General features: G+C 49.3%; 2 protein-coding genes across 4 annotated transcripts in view; one reads left to right on the plus strand and one right to left on the minus strand.

The window, feature by feature from the left end:
• Positions 1-3,725: 3,725 nt before the first annotated feature.
• s100v1 (S100 calcium binding protein V1) lies at positions 3,726-6,461 on the minus strand. The gene is made up of 3 exons (XM_080500794.1): positions 6,345-6,461; positions 4,746-4,874; positions 3,726-3,941 (listed from the first exon to the last, which is right to left on the minus strand). The coding sequence occupies exons 1-3, from the start codon at positions 6,354-6,356 to the stop codon at positions 3,771-3,773; spliced, it is 312 nt and encodes a 103-aa protein (XP_080356920.1). The 5' UTR covers positions 6,357-6,461; the 3' UTR covers positions 3,726-3,770.
• Positions 6,462-14,014: 7,553 nt separating this feature from the next.
• Positions 14,015-20,387, plus strand: part of adam15 (ADAM metallopeptidase domain 15) — a 14,325-nt gene continuing 7,952 nt past the window's right edge. For all 3 annotated transcript variants that reach the window (XM_080500216.1, XM_080500217.1, XM_080500218.1), the window contains exons 1-9: positions 14,015-14,612; positions 15,010-15,101; positions 17,934-18,010; positions 18,155-18,233; positions 18,321-18,397; positions 18,775-19,036; positions 19,398-19,463; positions 19,732-19,803; positions 19,896-20,065. In XM_080500216.1, coding sequence (XP_080356342.1) covers positions 14,444-14,612; positions 15,010-15,101; positions 17,934-18,010; positions 18,155-18,233; positions 18,321-18,397; positions 18,775-19,036; positions 19,398-19,463; positions 19,732-19,803; positions 19,896-20,065 — 1,064 coding nt within the window. In that variant the 5' untranslated portion in view covers positions 14,015-14,443. The remainder of the gene's footprint in view (positions 14,613-15,009; positions 15,102-17,933; positions 18,011-18,154; positions 18,234-18,320; positions 18,398-18,774; positions 19,037-19,397; positions 19,464-19,731; positions 19,804-19,895; positions 20,066-20,387) is intronic.

Raw genomic sequence — 20,387 nt, forward strand, 5'->3', positions numbered from 1 at the left:
GGTACGCGGCGGCGATGGAGGCGGAGCTCCAGCTGATGCAGGCGGAGGGCCTGTGGAGCCGCGTGGCGTTCAGGGAGCTGAAGGGCTACATGGTGAACGTCTACAGCGCCGCCGACGACGACAAGTACCTGGACGGAGTCATCTACCTCTACAGGAAGTCGCTGTGATCGGTGGAAACAGAATCACAAAATAAAAGTGGAAGTTGACGGGTTGGATCTGTGACTAATTTCGCCCCGTATCAAAGCAGCAGGTGGTCACGTGACCACGGACACGCCCACCGAATTATCGTCAACTTTATCAGTGTTGACATTAAACCATCCATCCATCCATCCATTGGCTACCGCTTTATCCGGGGCCGGGTCGCGGAGGCAGCAGTCTGAGCAGAGTTGCCCAGACTTCCCTCGCCCCAGACACTTCCTCCAGCTCCTCCGGTGGCACCCCAAGGCGTTCCCAGGCCAGCCGAGAGACATAGTCCCTCCAGCGTGTCCTGGGTCTGCCCCGAGGCCTCCTACCGGAGGGACATGCCCGAAACACCTCCCTCGGGAGGCGTCCGGGGGGCATCCGAAATAGATGCCCGAGCCACCTCAGCTGGCTCCTCTCGATGTGGAGGAGCAGCGGCTCTACTCCGAGCTCCTCCCTGGTGACTGAGCTCCTCCCCCTATCTCTAAGGGTACGCCCAGCCACCCTACGGAGGAAGCTCATTTCAGCCGCTTGTATCCGAGATCTCGTTCTTTCGGTCATGACCCATAGTTCATGACCATAGGTGAGGGTAGGAACGAAGATCGACCGGTAAATCGAGAGCTTCGCTTATTGGCTCAGCTCCTTCTTCACCACGACGGACCGATACAACGTCCGCATGACTGCAGACGCTGCACCGATCCGCCTGTCGATCTCACGCTCCATCTTTCCCCCACTCGTGAACAAGACCCCAAGATACTTAAACTCCTCCACTTGGGACAAGGGCACTCCACCGACCTGGAGGGGGCAAGCCACCTTTTTCCGGTCGAGAACCATGGCCTCGGATTTAGAGGTGCTGATCCTCATCCCAGCTGCTTCACACTCGGCTGCGAACCGTGTCAGTGCACGCTGGAGATCCAGGCTTGATGGGGCCAACAGAACCACATCATCCGCAAATAGCAGAGATGAGATTCTGTGGTCCCCAAACCGGACCCCCTCTGGCCCCCGGCTGTGCCTAGAAATTCTGTCCATATATATGATGAACAGAACCGGTGACAAAGGACACCCCTGCCGGAGGCCAACGTGCACAGGAAACAGGTCCGACTTACTGCCGGCAATGCGAACCAGACTCCTGCTCCGGGAATACAAGGACCGAACAGCCCTCAACAAGGGACCCCGGACTCCGTACTCCCGGAGCACCCCCCACAGGACATCTCGGGGGACGCGGTCGAACGCCTTCTCCAGATCCACAAAACACATGTGGACTGGTTGGGCGAACTCCCACGAACCCTCAAGCACCTGGTGGAGGGTATAGAGCTGGTCCAGTGTTCCACGACCAGGACGAAAACCGCATTGTTCCTCTTGGATCCGAGGTTCGACTAACGGCCGGACCCTCCTCTCCAGTACCCTGGAATAGACTTTCCCGGGGAGGCTGAGGAGTGTGATCCCTCTGTAGTTGGAACACACCCTCCGATCCCCCTTCTTAAAGAGAGGGACCACCACCCCGGTCTGCCAGTCCAGAGGTACTGTCCCCGCCCGCCACGCGATGTTGCAGAGACGAGTCAGCCACGACAGTCCCTGCACATCCAGAGACTTAAGGAACTCTGGGCGAATCTCATCCACTCCCGGTGCCTTGCCACCGAGGAGCTTCACAACAACCTCGGTGACTTCAGCTTGGGAAATGGACGAGTCCACCTCTGAGAACCCAGTCTCTGCTTCCTCAATGGAAGACGTGGTGGTGGGATTGAGGAGGTCCTCGAAGTATTCCTTCCACCGCCCAACAATGTCCCCAGTTGAGGTCAACAGCTCCCCACTTCCACTGTAAACAGTGTTGGTGGAGAACTGCTTCCCCCGCCTGAGGCGCCGGACGGTTTGCCAGAATTTCCTCGAGGCCGACCGAAAGTCCTCCTCCATGGCCTCTCCGAACTCCTCCCAGACCCGAGTTTTTGCCTCCACCACAGCCCGGGCTGCGGCTCGCTTGGCCTGCCGGTACCTGTCGATTGCCTCGGGAGTCCTATGAGCTAACAGTGCCCGGTAGGACTCCTTCTTCAGCTTGACGGCATCCCTTACTTCCGGTGTCCACCACCGGGTTCGGGGATTGCCGCCACGACAGGCGCCAGAGACCCTGCGGCCACAGCTCCGAGCAGCAGCTTCGACAATGGAAGTTGAGAACATGGTCCACTCGGACTCAATGTCTCCAACCTCCCTCGGGATCTGTCAGAAGCTCTCCCGGAGGTGGGAGTTGAAGGCTGCGCGGACGGAAGGCTCGGCCAGATGTTCCCAGCAGACCCTCACAACACGTTTGGGCCTGCCGAGTCTATCCGGCCTCCTCCCAGTCCAGCGCATCCAACTCACCACCAGGTGGTGATCAGTTGACAGCTCTGCCCCTCTCTTTACCCGAGTGTCCAAGACACGCGGCCAGAGATCAGATGACACGACCACAAAGTCTATCATTGACCTCCGGCCTAGGGTGTCCTGGTGCCATGTGCACCTATGGACACCCCTGTGCTCGAACATGGTGTTCGTTATGGACAAGCTGTGACTGGCACAGAAGTCCAATAACAGAACACCACTCGGGTTCAGATCGGGGAGGCCGTTCCTCCCAATCACCCCCTTCCAAGTCTCGCTGTCATTGCCCACGTGGGCGTTGAAGTCCCCCAGGAGAACAATGGGGGGCATTAAACATTTTTTAAAATGTATTACACAATAATATATAAACATATTTGCTATTATAATTAAATGCAGCATATCAGTAATTAAAATCCCATTTTTAATACTTTTAGAATATGACTTTTTTTTGATAATGGGTAAAATGATCAGGATCAAAATCTAAAATGCTTAAAAGTTTTTATTTTATTTTATTTCAGATGCTCTCGGTGTGTAAATAACAAAACACCATATAACTATTTAACGTTTTGAGGGTGTAGTTGTGAGCATTTTACACTCTTTATTGTGTTTCTGATTGATTTGTGGTCAAACTTGATGATTTTAATCTTAAGCGTCGCAATGAATTTCGCTGCTTTTTCTGATTTTTTTCATTAAAAAATGGGGGGAAAAAATACAATTTATATGAGAATATTTTAAGTATTGCAATGATTTTTTCTGCTTTTTGTGACTAATGAAAAATGGGGAAAAAATTATATTTATATGAGAATATTTTAAATATTACAATGATTTTTTCTGCTTTTTGCGACTCATGAAAAATGTAAAAAAAAAAAAAAAAAGATTTATATGAGAAAGTCCGGTTGTGCAGAAAGTGGCGTGTTAATCCCCAGTCAACCAGCAGGTGGCAGCACCGGGTTGATCAAACCGTCTATACTTTCTGCTGTTGGATTAATGTCGCGCGACATAAACAACTGACCAAATAAGGATTCATGGTCTTTATCGGGTCTTTATTTTATTTTAGATTCAAACTGATGAAAAAAGTAAATGTTCATTGTTTGAGTGACTTTTTTTAGTTTGTTTTTGAATAAAAAAAAAAAAGAATTCAAGACTAAAATTAAAGAAAATGTTTTAGCTTCTCGCAAAGAATACGCTCCCAGTTTAATGTAGAAAAACTGATTTATTTGCATGAAACACACACACACACACACTCATTGCAGCAGGCAGCTGCACTTGGCGTTCTTCTCCCTGTAGGTGGCGCCGAAGAGCTGCACGGCCTGGTCGTTGATCAGCGTCCAGAAGTGATCGAAGGAAACGTTCTGATCGGCCTGAACCCCGATCTGCTGCAGGAGCTCCACAAGGCCGTCCTCCGCCTCCACCGTCTGCACACACACACACACATAGTGAAACACACAAACACACACGCACCCACACACACACACACACATAGTGAAACACACAAACACACACGCACCCACACACACACACACACACACATAGTGAAACACACAAACACACACGCACCCACACACACACACACACATAGTGAAACACACAAACACACACGCACCCACACACACACACACACACACACACAGTGAAACACAGACACACACACACACACAGTGAAACACAAACACACACACACAGTGAAACACACACACACACACACACACACACACACACAGACACAGTGAAACACACACACAGTGAAACACGCGCGCACACAGTGAAACACGCGCGCACACAGTGAAACACGCGCGCACACACACACACACACACACACACACACACACACACACAGTGAAACACACACACACACGCACACACAATGAAACACACACACACACGCACACACACACACACACACACACACACACACACACTGAAACACTCCCTCAGGATTCTAAAGTCCTCCGGCTGCATGATTTCGACATGATTTCATCCTCTCACATCTGTTTCTGCACATCTGGATCCGTTTCCTCGTCGCCTGCCGCTCGAGTCCCGTCGGTCCTCGGACCCTGAACCTCTCGCCCACTTTAAACCCCGCCCACTTTCAAACGCCGACATTTCGTCCCTCACATGTTTCTCAGTTCACTCACATAAACGCGTAAAAGTCAAAGTTAAAGTCAAAGGCTCCAGCTTGTCGTGGCGATTGGCCCGGCGAGCTGTGATGTCACGGTTACCTTGGAGACGGCGGGCAGTTGCCTGGAGACCATGGTCTGGAACTGGGCGGCGTCCATGGCGGGCCCGTCGTCCGCCGCCTTGTGGAACTCGGTGACGAGCGTGTTGAGCGCCAGCTCCAGCTCCGAGTACTGAAAGCACACACTTGTGAAAACAAGAGGGGCGGAGACCAGAGGGACGACTGAGACCTGAGGGACGACGGAGCCCGGAGGGACGGGGCCTAGAGGGGCGGAGCCCTGAGGGACGGGGCCTAGAGGGGCGGAGCCCGGAGGGACGGGGCCTAGAGGGGCGGTGCCCTGAGGGACGGGGCCTAGAGGGGCGGAGCCCTGATGGACGGAGACCTGAGGGACGACGGAGCCTAGAGGGGCGGAGACCTGAGGGACGGAGACCTGAGGGACGACGGAGCCTAGAGGGGCGGAGACCAGAGGGGCGGAGCCCTGAGGGACGCCTCGGGTCAAACAAAGTGACACTCAAACGTCTTTAATCAACTTTAAAATGCAAAAATAAAGGTGTATTTCTCTTGAACTATCTACCGTCGTATGTCTTGTTTCTCTCTGCTTAGTTTTTTTTTTTTTTATTACATTTCAGGTGAACTTTATTTTCTTAAGTCAGAAGACGACCTCGTCCAATCAGACGCAGGCCTGAGGAGAACTTTGCTGCGTTTCCTGTCGCCGCTGCAGTAAAGTAACTGTGGTCTGGTAATATTTGACGTTTCAAAGTAGGACTGGGGAAAATAAAAGTATAAAACAAACGACACGCTGGACGTCCTCCAATAAAAACCTCTGTGTGTCTGTTTGATTGCGAGTTGAGGGAGTTTTCCTCCGACGTCACGTTTCTTTCACTGCTCAGATTTTGAAAAGGGAAAAAAACCCTGAGTTCTGACTTTTTTTCTCAGAATTCTGACGTTTTTCTCAGAATTCTGACATTTTTTCTCAGAATTCTGACTTTTAAACTCAGAATTCTGAGAAGAAAAGTCAGAATTCTGAGAAGAAAAGTCAGAATTCTGAGAAGAAAAGTCAGAATTCTGAGAAGGAAAGTCAGAATTCTGAGAAGAAAAGTCAGAATTCTGAGAAGAAAAGTCAGAATTCTGAGAAGAAAAGTCAGAATTCTGAGAAGAAAAGTCAGAACTCAGGGTTTTTCCCCCGCAGTGGCTCTAATCTTCCGTATTAATTAAAAGTAAATTCTCAGGGGGGGGGGGGGGGGGAAACATCAGTATTAAAGATTTTAAGTTTGCGCTTCATGAATCAGTCCGGTGTTTCGGAAAATCTGGCTTCCTTGTTAACTGGTGGCCAATTAATTTCGGAGTCCGCAGCCGTAGCTATAAACAACTGGTGTTCAAATAAAAAGTCGCAAACATTTCAAACTTCACCTCGAACGCAGCGAAACGCGGCTCGCCAGCTTTTCTCTGCGCTTTTCAACAGCTGCTGCGAAACAGCGTCGGTCACCAGTTAACAGGGAAACCAGATGAACCGAAACACCGGAGCGGAGGAAACACGACGTGCGGACAATCCGGTCCGTCCGGACCTGCTAGGACCCCCCCTAGGACCCCCCCTTATAACCCCCCTAGGACCCCCCCAGGACCACAGCCCCGCGGCTCTCACCTTGGTGTCCATGTGGAGACGATCGACCCGCAAAAACTGGAGGAAAAACCCGCAAAACCGCAGCGACACGCAAACTGTCCGAGAGGAGAGTGAGGGAGGATTCACTGCTTCACACACACACACGCGCGCGCACACACACACACACACACGCGCGCAGCTGCAGTCAGAATCAGCTCTTTGTCGCCCAACAACTCAAACTCCACCCAATTTTCACGTCTTATCAGTTTTTATGTCACATTTTTATGTGGTTTTGTAGTTTTAAATGTTTTGAGTGTCTTTCTTTTCTCTGCGTGGAGTTTTACGTCTCTGTGCTCGTAGTTTCCCGGTAGTTTCATTGTCTTTTGTTACTAAAAGTTTTTTGTGGTTTAGGTCTCACTGTAGTTTAATTATCTTTGTTGTCTAACTCCTCATAGCTTAAGTCTCTTTGTAGTTTAAGTTTCTTTGCAATTTGTGTTCAGTCTCTATAGTTTAATTATCTTTGTAGTTTTAGTTTGTCTCTTTGCAGGTTAATTCTGTTCGTAGTTTGTTTTTGTAGCTTCACTCTATAGTTTAATTATCTTTGTAGTTTAAGTCTCTTCGTAGTTTAATTATCTTTGTAGTTTAAGTCTCTTTGTAGTTTAAGTCTCTTTGTAGTTTAATTCTGTTCATAGTTTGTTTTTGTAGCTTCACTCTATAGTTTAAATATCTTTGTAGTTTAAGTCTCTTTGTAGCTTAATTCTCTTTGTAGTTTGTTTTTGTAGCTTCACTCTCTATAGTTTAATTATCTTTCTAGTTTAAGTTTTTTTTATAGTTTGTCTCTTTGCAGTTTAATTCTGTTCGTAGTTTGTTTTTGTAGCTTCACTCTATAGTTTAATTATCTTTGTAGTTTAAGTCTCTTTGTAGTTTAAGTCTCTTTGTAGTTTAAGTCTGTTTGTTTTTGTAGCTTCACTCTATAGTTTAATAATTTTTGTAGTTTAAGTCTCTTTGTAGTTTAAGTCTGTTTGTTTTTGTAGCTTCACTCTCTGTAGTTTAATTATCTTTGTAGTTTAAGTCTCTTTGTAGTTTAATTCTCTTTGTAGTTTGTTTTTGTAGCTTCAGTCTCTATAGTTTAATTATCTTTGTAGTTTAAGTCTCTTTGTAGTTTAAGTCTCTTTGTAGTTTAGGTTTTTTTATATTTTAAACGTCAAACGAGGCTAAAAGCTGCGAGACGAGAAAAACAAAGCTTCAGTTACTTTCTGTTGTTTATCGCTGCGAGTCCAGCTGAGTCAACGAGCTGCAGGGCCGCTCCCTCACACACACACACACACACACACACACACACACACACACACACACACACACACACACACACACACACACACATATCAGGACACATATATTTACACACACACACAGCAACATGCAACTAATCACACACACATACACACACAGAAATGTACACTCAACTATACACACACAACAATCACATGACACAAAGTTACACACTCGTATACACTCACGCAGAGACGTACCTAAATGTACACGCACACAAATACACTTTGGCACACATACATACAAACACACGCAAATACACAAAGACACACATTCACAAAACATGCACACACACACACACAAATACACAAACATACACACACAAATACACACTGGCACACATGCATACACACATGCAAATATACAAACACACACACACACAAATACACACTCACACAAATACACGTTGGCACACATACATACACACACATGCAAATACAGCAATACACACACACACACACACACACAAATACACACTGGCACATATATATACACACACACACAAATACACAAATACACATTGGCACACATACACACACACATACGCAAATACACGTACATACACACACACACACATGAATACACACATGCATACACACACACACAAATACACAAACATACACACACTTGCACAAACACACACAAATACACAAACATACACACGAATACACAAACATACACACAAATACTGAGTCTTCAGTCCCACCCGGTACCTGGGCTTCAGACCTGGGGGGTTCCAGGTCCCCCTGACTCCAGTGTGGTGGAGGTCTACTGGCTGGGGGGGTTCCAGGGCTCTATGACTCCAGCGTGGTGGAGGTCTACTGGCTGGGGGGGTTCCAGGTCTCTATGACTCCAGTGCGGTGGAGGTCTACTGACTGGGGGGGGTTCCAGGTCTCTATGACTCCAGCGCGGTGGAGGTCTACTGGCTGGGGGGGGGGGGTCCAGGTCTCTATGACTCCAGCGTGGTGGAGGTCTACTGGCTGGGGGGGTTCCAGGGCTCTATGACTCCAGCGTGGTGGAGGTCTACTGACTGGGGGGGGTCCAGGTCTCTATGACTCCAGCGTGGTGGAGGTCTACTGGCTGGGGGGGGTTCCAGGTCTCTATGACTCCAGTGCGGTGGAGGTCTACTGACTGGGGGGGGGTACAGGTCTCTATGACTCCAGCGCGGTGGAGGTCTACTGGCTGGGGGGGGTTCCAGGTCTCTATGACTCCAGTGCGGTGGAGGTCTACTGACTGGGGGGGGTACAGGTCTCTATGACTCCAGCGCGGTGGAGGTCTACTGGCTGGGGGGGGTTCCAGGTCTCTATGACTCCAGCGCGGTGGAGGTCTACTGACTGGGGGGGTTCCAGGGCTCTATGACTCCAGCGCGGTGGAGGTCTACTGGCTGGGGGGGTTCCAGGTCTCTATGACTCCAGTGCGGTGGAGGTCTACTGACTGGGGGGGGTTCCAGGTCTCTATGACTCCAGCGCGGTGGAGGTCTACTGGCTGGGGGGGGTTCCAGGTCTCTATGACTCCAGCGTGGTGGAGGTCTACTGACTGGGGGGGTTCCAGGTCTCTATGACTCCAGTGCGGTGGAGGTGTACTGGCTGGGGGGGGGTTCCAGGTCTCTATGACTCCAGCGTGGTGGAGGTCTACTGGCTGGGGGGGGGTTCCAGGTCTCTATGACTCCAGCGTGGTGGAGGTCTACTGGCTGGGGGGGGGGTCCAGGTCTCTATGACTCCAGCGTGGTGGAGGTCTACTGGCTGGGGGGGGGTCCAGGTCTCTATGACTCCAGCGTGGTGGAGGTCTACTGGCTGGGGGGGCCCAGGTCTCTATGACTCCAGCGTGGTGGAGGTCTACTGGCTGGGGGGGGGGTTCCAGGTCTCTGACTCCAGCGTGGTGGAGGTCTACTGGCTGGGGGGGGGGTCCAGGTCTCTATGACTCCAGCGTGGTGGAGGTCTACTGGCTGGGGGGGGGTCCAGGTCTCTATGACTCCAGCGTGGTGGAGGTCTACCGGACCGGTTCAGACTTGCCTCCTGCTTCCAGTCATTCTGCGGATTCCTCAGATTCCTCTGCTCTCAGCGACCTCTCACCCAGAGCACTTGGGCTTCCTCGCCGCAGGAAGGGGCGGGGCTTACAGGTAGGAGACCCCCCCCCCTCCCCCTCGGGGGTCCGACCTGCCGACCGGCGGGATCAGGTTTCCTCTCAGACTCTGGCCGTCGTCCAAACGGGGCGACGACGATGGAAACTCATTTTTTGTTTCTGTGTCCCATTCAGAGACTCTGCGTTCGTGTTGCATTCAGGGCAGCTGGGAAATATGGACGTCTGACCGGACGACGACGACGCTTCCTCTCAAACTTCTCGAAGTTTTTTTCAGTTTGACGCCCGCTCGAGTCCCGCCAACACGACAGCTCAGTGTGAGATTATACCATGATCGTGTAATAGCGGGAAATAATCCAAGACTAGCGTAGCATAGTCCGGGATTAACGTAATATACAGCCTATATATGTATAATATGATGTACTACTAATAATATAACACAATATACAGCACCTCAACGTCCCCCTCGCTCCGGCCTTCTGATTGGCTCCTCAGATAAGTGGGCGGAGTCTCCACGATGGCCCCGCCTCCTGAGGACCACCGGCTCCGCCTTGAAATACACCGTCCAGCTTCGACCTGCACGGCGACGACGTGGGTGAGAGGTCAAAGGTCACGCCGGGGTCCTCGGAGGGCGTCTGGTTGGGTGTAGTACACACAGTGAACCAGCAGAGAGCGACATCTGCCAACGCTTCATTTCAACACACGAGAGTGTGTTTTTGAAAATCCTGCGTTTATCTAACGTCGTCAGATGTTGAGCAAGAAGAGAAGGCAGTGCAGAAACCCCCCCCCCACACACACACACACACACACACACGCAGTGATGTCATTTGCTTTGCTGAAGTAATGAGGAAGCACACACTTAATCGCATTAACACACACACACACACACACACATTTGTGTGCCTAACCATGACCCTCCTGGCAGCCTAGGTGTGACCTTTGACCTAATCCCTGGTTTTGTCACTTAAAACACACCTGCAATGGGAAACACAATGGTCCTCACACACACACACACACACACACACACGCACACACAGTTAACTTGAACCCGAATCTGACCTGTAAAGATGTAAAAATAAACCATTCATTAATTTTTGCTGATGAGGAGCACCAAGAGAATGTGTGTGTGTGTGTGTGTGTGTGTGTGTGTGTGTGTGTGTGTGTGTGTGTGTGTGTGTGTGTGTGTGTGTGTGTGTGTGTGTGTGTGTGTGTGTGTGTGTGTGTGTGTGTGTGTGTGTGTGTGTGTGTGTGTAAACCGATTATGGCCCTCACAACTGTAATTAACACCAGTCCACACACACACACACACAGTTGAAACCCTGTGAGCGGCAGTAAATCTGATCTGGGAACAGATTAATGTAAGAGCCTTATAGCGGAGCAGCAGAGGGTGGAGGGGTGGAGGGTGGAGAGGTGGAGGGTGGAGGGGTGGTGAATGAGTGAAAGAAGCTGAGAGGATGAAAACATGGAATAATGATCAGCACATCTCTATTATAAATTATTATTATTATTAGTGGCTCCATGAAGCTTCACACGTAAATGTAAATACATGTTGTTTAAGTAAAGTAGTTTATTGTGTCATCGTTCCTCCTCCTCTGTGTTTTTCTCAGACATTTGTAACCAACCCTGCATGAATATAGTGAATAAAAGCCTCTGAGGAAAATACAGTGTAAATCAATGTGGACAAGCTGACATTTCCTCCATTTTAAGATTTAAAACGGCATCTTTTTTTATCTTAAAGCTATTTTATCTTGAAGAAATGTAATTTTATTGGTTTGTGTCTCCGTGGCTCTGGTTTCTGAACTGGTTCTAAAGTGGTTTGGAGCTGGTTTCTAAAGTGGTTTCAAACTGGTTTCTGAACTGGCTCTAAAGTGGTTTGAAGTTGGTTTCTAAAGTGGTTTGAAGTTGGTTTGTAAACTGTTTCTAAAGTGGTTTGAAGTTGGTTTCTTAACTGGTTCTGAAGTGGTTTCAAACTGTTTCAAACTGGTTCTAGAGTGGTTTGAAGCTGGTTTCTAAAGTGGTGGGGAGCAGGTTTCTAAGGTTGTTTCAAACTGGTTTATGAACTGGCTCTGAAGTGGTTTGAAGTCGGTTTCAAACTGGTTTATGAACTGGCTGTAAAGTGCTTTGAAGTTAGTTTCGTGACTGGAACAAACTGGAGTGAAGTTGGTTTCTGAACTGGTTCAAACTGGAGTGAAGTTAGTTTCTGAACTGGTTCAAACTGGAGTGAAGTTGGTTTCTGAACTGGTTCAAACTGGAGTGCTGTTGGTTTCTGAACTGGTTCAAACTGGAGTGAAGTTAGTTTCTGAACTGGATCAAACTGGAGTGCTGTTGGTTTCTGGACTGGACTTCAGAGCGTCAGGCTGGCAGTAACCATGGTGACCGTAGCTAATCTGCAGCGGGGCAGTTGAGGGTGTGCAAACTGTGCAGAAACGAGTGCGGCGTCACATGATGTGATTACCGGCTGGAAACACTGACCTTCTTCCTTTTCATTCTTCCACTTCGCTAGAACACAACAACAACAACAACAACATGACACAGCAACAACAACAACATGATAAAGCAACAATAAAAACATGATAAAGCAACAACAACAGCATTACACAATAACAACAACATGACAAAACAACAACATGACAATACAACACGACACAGCAACAATGATAGGACACAGCAACAACAACAACATGATAAAGCAACAACAGCATGACAATAACACCACAATAACAACAACATGACAATACAACATGACACAGCAACAATAGGACACAGCAACAACACAACCAGACACAACAACAACAGCAACAACATGATGGAACAACCACAAGAAAATAACTAGACCTACAATGAGACCGCAACACAACCACAACACAAAACAACAACACAACTACAACACTGCTACAAGACCACAACAAAACAACAACACAAGAACATAACTACACAACACTGCTACAACATAAACACGGCACAGCAATGACACAACACAATGACAACAACCCAGTGACAATAACACAACACAGTAATAACATAAAAACAACAACACGACACAGTGACAACACAAAAACAACACAACACAGTGACAACCACACAAAACAACAACACGACACAGTGACAACCACACAAAAACAACAAAACGACACAGTGACATCCACACGAAAACAACAAGACACAGTGACAACAACACAAAAACAACAACACAACACAGTGACAACACAAAACAACAACACAACACAGTGACAACCACGCAAAAACAGCAACACGACACAGTAACAACACAAAAACAACAACACGACACAGTAACAATCACACAAAAACAACACAACACAATGACAACCACACAAAAACAACAACAAGACACAGTGACAACAACAAAAACAACACAACACAGTAACAACACAAAAACAACAACATGACACAGTGACAACCACGTGGCATAGCAATAACAAAAACACAGTGACAACAACACAACAACAGTGACACTAACACAACAGCACGACACGATGATAACAACAACACGGCCAAACAACAACATTGCTTGCTGCTTCACCATCTGACAATTATTCTGTGTTTTTATTTTTGTCTTTGTTCTGTTTTCTCTCTGTGACTTGTGTTGTGTAAACAGGTTCTCTGTTTCTGATTGTAGGAGCTGAAGATGACATCACACTTCAGCGTGTGTGTGTGTGTGTGTGTGTGTGTGTGTGTGTGTGTGTGTGTGTGTGTGTGTGTGTGTGTGTGTGTGTGTGTGTGTGTGTGTGTGTGTGTGTGTGTGTAAACATAAAATGAATGAAAGTCAATAAAAATGTCTTTTGAAGTCATGCAAACCAGTTGTGTGTTTTGGAGAAACTGCATCCGGTCAGGATTTTCAAAGTAAAACATCATCGCTTTATAATAATATAATTAATGAAAAGGGTGAAAGAAGCCCTGGGAGATTTCTGATCTCTGATGTTCCACTTTCACATTTGGAATCACAGAAACTCACTGTGACGAGGCACATTAGCATTAGTCGCTAATGCTAGCCTTTAATTCAGTTAGCTAGTTTAGTTGGTGACATTATTATCAACTATTATCATAATTATTAAATCATTCTGGAGATTAGGACTTAATTAAATAAATTGACAAAATATATTTGACTTTTCTTTTTTTTTTTTATACATTTTACATTTATTTTTACTGAATTTGACAATTCAGTTCGATCAAACGTCAAAGTTGTTGTTTTTTTTTATTATTATTATGTTATTTTGAAGAAACTTCCGGTGTCCCGCTCGCGTGTTCCCCGAGCTTCACTCGGTTCGATGACGTCTGCGGGAGCTCCGGTATAAACACGGGTGGTCCCGGGGTCCTCCGTTAATGAGCCGCGTTCGAGGCCTCTCTGCGCGGAGCGAACCGCCCGCCGCTCCCCCGGTCCTCCGCACTCACTCCCGGACTCAGTCCTTCCGCCGCTCCCCCGTCCTCCGCACTCACTCCGGGACTCTCACTCCTTCCGCCGCCGCCGCCGCCCGGAGTTTCCCGTCGCAGGAGCTGCGCAACATAACGGTCCGGAGTCGGAGTCGGAGTCTGAGTCGGACCCGGGGACTGCGGCGGAACTCCCGGACACTTCCCCCCCGACCCGCGGCGTGTCTGTGGGAAGAAGCGTCATGGAGTTCCGGCGGAGCGTCTCCCGGCGCTCGGTCACGGCGAGGTAACCGGGGACGGGGACGCGCGCAGAACGGCGACCTGTTGCCGGTGACGCAGGGAGGATGAGCGCGAGACTCCGAGTCCCGCCGCCGCTGATGCTGCTGCTGCCGCTGCTGCTGCTCAGCGGCCGTGCTGCCTTCACGGCCTGCAGGTCCCTGAACGCACCGCAGGGGGAAGAACTCCCGGCTCCGCACCGGACCGACACACTGACCGCCGCCGCCTCGGGGACAGGTAAGGGGACCGGGGCCCCCAGGTGTTACAGAGGAACCCGTAACCCGTCAGATTCAGGGACTCCAACCGAACCTGGACACCAAATGTGACGGTTACGGATCTGTCTGTAACACCTGGAGCGTTAACAGCTCACAAGGCGACCAAGTATACACGCGCTATCGTTGATTTATATTTATCTTTTCTTAATTTAAGCAACTTCTAACAAAGAAAACAAACACGAGGGGCTTTTAGAATCCAGGTTTTACAAATCCAATACAAAAAAAGTTGGGAAATAGTCAACTTTTATTTAATGTCTTAACAAGCGTAACTGTAGTTTTTTTCTTTTAAATAGAGATTTTACGCTCCACACTTTCTCTGAACCAGTTCTGTCCTGCTGAGTTGACGTCTGTGTCCTCAGGTGTGGACGGCAGGCGGCGCCCCCTGCTGGGCAGGACGACGCCTTTCATCCTGGTGGACGGGAGGAGGCGGAGCCTGTCTGAAGCGCTGCAGGTGAGGACCGGAACTACACGCAGACACTTCCTATCCTCATTTGATACACTTAAAAAAAAAAAAAAAAAAAAGTTCCACTATGTTGCTATGGTTACGTGACCGAGGGCAGCGTGTTGCAAGGTGAGTTAAATATACCTGAGACCTGTTGGCGAGAGATTTGCCGAGCAGAAACAGGTGGAGGAGGTTGGATGGGTTGATTCTTGATGTTACTGCGAAAAGGGAGGAGGAGGTGGAGGAGGAGGAGGAGGAGGTGGCGGCGGCGGCTGTTTGAGAGGAAGGAAGCTGGAGTGCTGAACGTTCACCAGGAGCTTCCTGAGGAACCGTTGGATCTGAGGGGTGGAGGAGGAGGAGGAGGAGGTGTTACTGGACCGCCACTTCCTGTGCAGCTGACAGCGCCTCTGAGGTCATTTCCTGGAAGCCTCCGCCCTCCTGAGCAGCTCGACTCCACCCGGCCGGGAGGAAACGCTCCGGAGGAGAAAGTCTGAATGAAAGTCTGCCATGTGGGGGGAGAAGAGGAGGTCTGAACAGGAGAACCCAGAACCCGTCAGAACCCCAGAACTACTGTGTCTAGAACGTCATTCACGCCTGAGAAGAACCAGTGGACAAACCAGTGACGCTTTGTGACTCAAACCAGCTCAACAACCAGGGAAACGCCTTTGAATTCACACTGAAATACCTGAGAAACCAAACCTGAACCAGGTCTGAGACCGGTCCTGAATCTGGATCAGAATCCCAACTACAGTAGGAAGGGGTCTGAACCTGAACCAGTGCACTCCTACTGTCAGGATGGCCGAGCGGTCTAAGGCGCTGCGTTCAGGTCGCAGTCTCCCCTGGAGGCGTGGGTTCGAATCCCACTTCTGACATCACGTTTTGCGATTATCTACCACAAATGATCTAGTTTATCTATCAAAACCCTCCGTCTTCAGCTCAGATCCAGTCCTAGACTTAGATTTAGACTTTCTTTATTGTCATCGCACAGTGAGGAACTGGCAACGAAATGTCGTTGCTTAGCAACCGGTGAAAAAGGCATGCAAAAGAAAACCCCAGGTTCAGAAGCCCTGGTTAGAACCTCACGTGTTCTTCCTCCTGGCTGATCGGAGAAAGTTTGTCTCTTAATTTGAAACTTCCTGTCGCCTCTCGGACCGGCGTGGACCGCCTCCCGCCAGGCTCCTGGTCTGCAGGACTCCAGTTTGACTCTGTGAGCCTGACGTGACTCAGCTAACACACACACACACACACACACACACACACACACACACACACACACACACACACACACACATCCTGCTGCAGCACAGTGAGGGTGGGGAAAACAAACACGCCTCAGAGGGGAATTTTCTGCTGTTTCCAGAATGTTCCTGATTAAAGAATGATGATGATGACATCATACTTCAATGTGTGTGTGTGTGTGTGTGCACACATGTTGACGTTACAATCTGATAAAACAAAAAGACAGTCGACAACAGCTAACAAGCTAAGCAGCTATCAAGCTAAGCAGCTAGCCTCACACGGCTCCGTGGTGTAATCCCGCCGTGTACCAGCAGGTGGAGCAGTGAGTCCGACTCGCCGCTGCCACCCCCGCTGGACACTTGACATTCTGAGCCCCCCCTCAATAAGAAAGTTGCTGGAGCCCGGAGCCTCCTGAGTGTCGGGGGTCCCCGCGGAACCTTCCGGAGCCGTTTCTCCCGGTTGAAGGTGGTACGTCCTGCGTGACACGTGTTCCATCCGCAGGGAACGTGCCGTCATGGCGGCCAGTCGCCCGCCCCACTTCCTGTCGGGCCGGCGGCGGACAGGAAGTAGAGAGACGCTCTCCAGTCACACGCGGGAAGCCGCCCTGATTGGGGGGGGGCACGTGGCCCCCGGCCCCGCCCACTTCCTACAGGGAGAGAGAGAGAACAGGAAGTGACGGCGGGGAGTTTCAATAGAAGTTTCTGACTTTATTTATTATTCATTAGGCCCCAGGGGGGCTGGTGGGGGGATGGGGGGTAGGGGGGACGGGGGCACCACCATGTGGACAATTTTCTGTTTCTACCATAGTTTTGTCGTATATATATATATATACTTTTTTTTTTTTTAATTCCAAACTAACGTGAAGACCGACTGTAAATCAATGTGGACAAGCTGACATTTCCCCCCTTTTTTTTTTTTTTTTTTAATCTTAAAGCTATTTTATTTTGAAGAAATTTAATTTTATTGATTTGTATCGCCATGGCTCTGGTTTCGGAGCTGGTTCTGAAGTGGTTTGAAGTTGGTTTCTAAACTGGTTTTAAAGTGGTTTCAAAGTGGTTTCTGAACTGGCTCTAAAGTGGTTTGAAGCTGGTTTATGAACTGGCTCTAAAGTGGTTTGAAGTTGGTTCCTAAACTGGTTCAAAAGTGGTTTCAAACTGGTTTATGAACTGGCTCTAAAGTGGTTTATGAACTGGCTCTAAAGTGGTTTGAAGTTGGTTTCTAAACTGGTTCTAAAGTGGTTTCAAACTGGTTTATGAACTAGTTCTAACGTGGTTTGAAGTTGGTTTCTGGACTGGTTCAAACTAGACTGAAGTTGGTTTCTGAACTGGCTCAAACTGGAGTGAAGTCGGTTTCTGAACTATTTCAAACTGGAGTGAAATTGGTTTCTGCACTGGATCAAACTGGACTGAAGTTGGTTTCTGGACTGTGGGGGCACCACCATGTGGTCAGTTTCCTGTTTCTACCATAGTTTTGTCGTTTATGTATATTTTTCTTTTTTTTTTATTCCAAATTAACGTGAAGACCGACTTCCTGTTTGAGCTGCTCGTTTTCTGGCAGGAGGTCTTCAAACTCCCAACCTTCCTGGACGTTCTCTGTTCTCAGGACGGACACCCGGACCGGCTGCAAGGCGGGCTGGAGGTGGGGGGGCGGCTCTTCCTGCTGGACCTGGAGAAGAACCAGTGAGTCCCTTTTAATAGCAACACCCAGACTGTACAAATTGAACACCGACAAAGTACTTTTACTCGAGTAAAGTACTCTGATTACCCCCCCCCCCCCCCCCCCCCCCCCCCCCCACCTGGTTAAACCCCGTGTCGTCCCTCCAGCGACCTGCTGCCCAAACCGCCCAACGTCTTCTACTACCTGCCCAACGGCACCGGGGTGTCCGTGACGGCCGACACCGTGGTGAGTCCCTGAACGCATCGCGACGCCTTCGGGCGCCGTCCGTCCCGCCGCCACCGCCGCTAACTGTTGTCTGTGTGTGACCTGCAGACTCACTGCTATTACCACGGCAACGTGCGAGGGTTCCCTCAGTCCAGGGTGGCTCTGAGTACCTGCTCCGGCCTGCGGTGAGACACACACACACACACACACACACACACACACACACACACACACACACACACACACACACACACACACACATAGCGCCGGCCGGATTAGCGGGTTTATTTCTCGGCTCACGTGAAGCGAGCCGCTCCAGGTCAAAGGTCGAGCTCTCGGGAATGAACAACACGTTCATTCAGAACAGGAAGTGACACACACATTAGTTACTAGTTACTAGTTACTACTTTTTATTACCGCATCTTCAGTAGAGATTAGCTGTAAGAAAGATTTTCCATCCCATTTCTTAAAGAGTAATCTAGTTACTTTCTCCGCGGCTGCTCTCGCCCAGATGCGCCACAGTCCGGTTGTCATGGTGATCTAAACTGTTTTCCTCCTGCAGGGGCGTGGTTGCTCTGAACTCCACCCTGAGCTTCGAGCTGCAGCCTCAGGACCCCCAGCACCCGCCCCCGCAGGCGGAGGAGGAGGGAGGAGGTGGAGAGAGTGGAGGAGGAGGCAGCGGAGGAGGAGGAGGAGGAGGAGGAGGAGACGAAGAGGAGGGGATGCACCTGCTGTTCTCCACCAGCCCCCTGGGGGGCGACGGCGCGGCGGGCTGCGGGGTGTCGCACAGCCCCGCCCCCACGAGCCACAGAGTCACACACCGGGTGAGTTTGATTCGTTCACCTCGGCAGCACGGCGCCGTGACTAACGTGCTATCAGGTGTAATTAGTTACAGTTACAGTTACTTTCTGTTGCCAAGTTCCTGTCTGACTGGCCGAGTTAGCTTTAGCATTAGCATCCTTTGAACTTTTTCTTCTTTTTTTTTTATAAACATCAAAGCTTGTCGGTCGTGGAAACTGAAGTAATGTGGCAAACAGCTTTGATTTTTTATTTGCGGTTGCCAGTAAAGTAACTCCACAGGAAGTAACTATGAACGGTCACCGACCTTGTAACTTTTCCCTGGTGTGTAACTGGAAAAGTACTTTCCTGAGAGTAACCGTTGATTCTTGTTGTGTTGTTGTGCAGACGAGGAGAGACATTCTGTCTGAGACCAAATACATCGAGCTGGTGCTGGTGGTGGATCATCAGGAGGTGTGTGTGTGTGTGTGTGTGTGTGTGTGTGTGTGTGTGTGTGTGTGTGTGTGTGTGTGTGTGTGTGTGTGTGTGTGTGTGTGTGTGACTGGAGTTGTTTGAACCGAATTACGTTGATTCTTCTTTTTTTTCTGTGGCTTTTAGTTAAATACAAACAACCAATTAAATTATAATAATCTGAAGCCGATATTTAAGTTCATGTTTTCGTAAAGTTGATTAAAATGTTTTGGTGAATTTTGATGGGAGTTCGTCCGGCTTCTGTCCTCAGTTCCTGAACTACCAGAAGAACAATAAGACCATCATCTACCGCATGCTGGATGTGGCCAATCAGGTGGACTGGGTGAGGCTCCGCCCCCCCCCCCCCCCCCCCCTCCCCCCCAGCTTCCTGTGACGCGGAGGTTCCCGTGTTCCTGACGTTCCGGTGTGTTCCAGTTCTACCGGCCGCTGAACGTCCGCGTGGCGCTGACCGGCCTGGAGATCTGGAGCGACCGGGACAAGATCCGCGTGGAGAAGAGTCCGACTGACACCCTCAACAACTTCCTGTCCTGGAGGACCCGGGAGCTGCTGCCCCGCCTCCGTCACGACAACGCCCAGCTCGTCATGTGAGGACCTCCACACCACAACTACACCTCAACTACACCTCCATGACACCTTGATTACACCTCAACTACACCTCAACTACACCTCCATGACACCTTGATTACACCTCAACTACACCTCCATGACACCTTGATTACACCTCAACTACACCTCCATGACACCTTGATTACACCACAACTACACCTCAACTACACCTCCATGACACCTTGATTACACCTCAACTACACCTCCATGACACCTTGATTACACCTCAACTACACCACAACTACACCTCAACTACACCTCCATGACACCTTGATTACACCTCAACTACATCACAGCCAC

The sequence above is a fragment of the Blennius ocellaris genome (genome assembly GCF_963422515.1).
Source record: "Blennius ocellaris genome assembly, chromosome: 8".
NCBI lineage: Eukaryota > Metazoa > Chordata > Actinopteri > Blenniiformes > Blenniidae > Blennius > Blennius ocellaris.

Bases quoted from the DNA above. Each gene is read 5' to 3' on its own strand.
- s100v1 (XM_080500794.1), bottom strand. The intron at 3,942-4,745 runs GTAACCGTGACA...GTGTGTGTGCAG, and splicing joins AACTGCCCGCCGTCTCCAAG to ACGGTGGAGGCGGAGGACGG.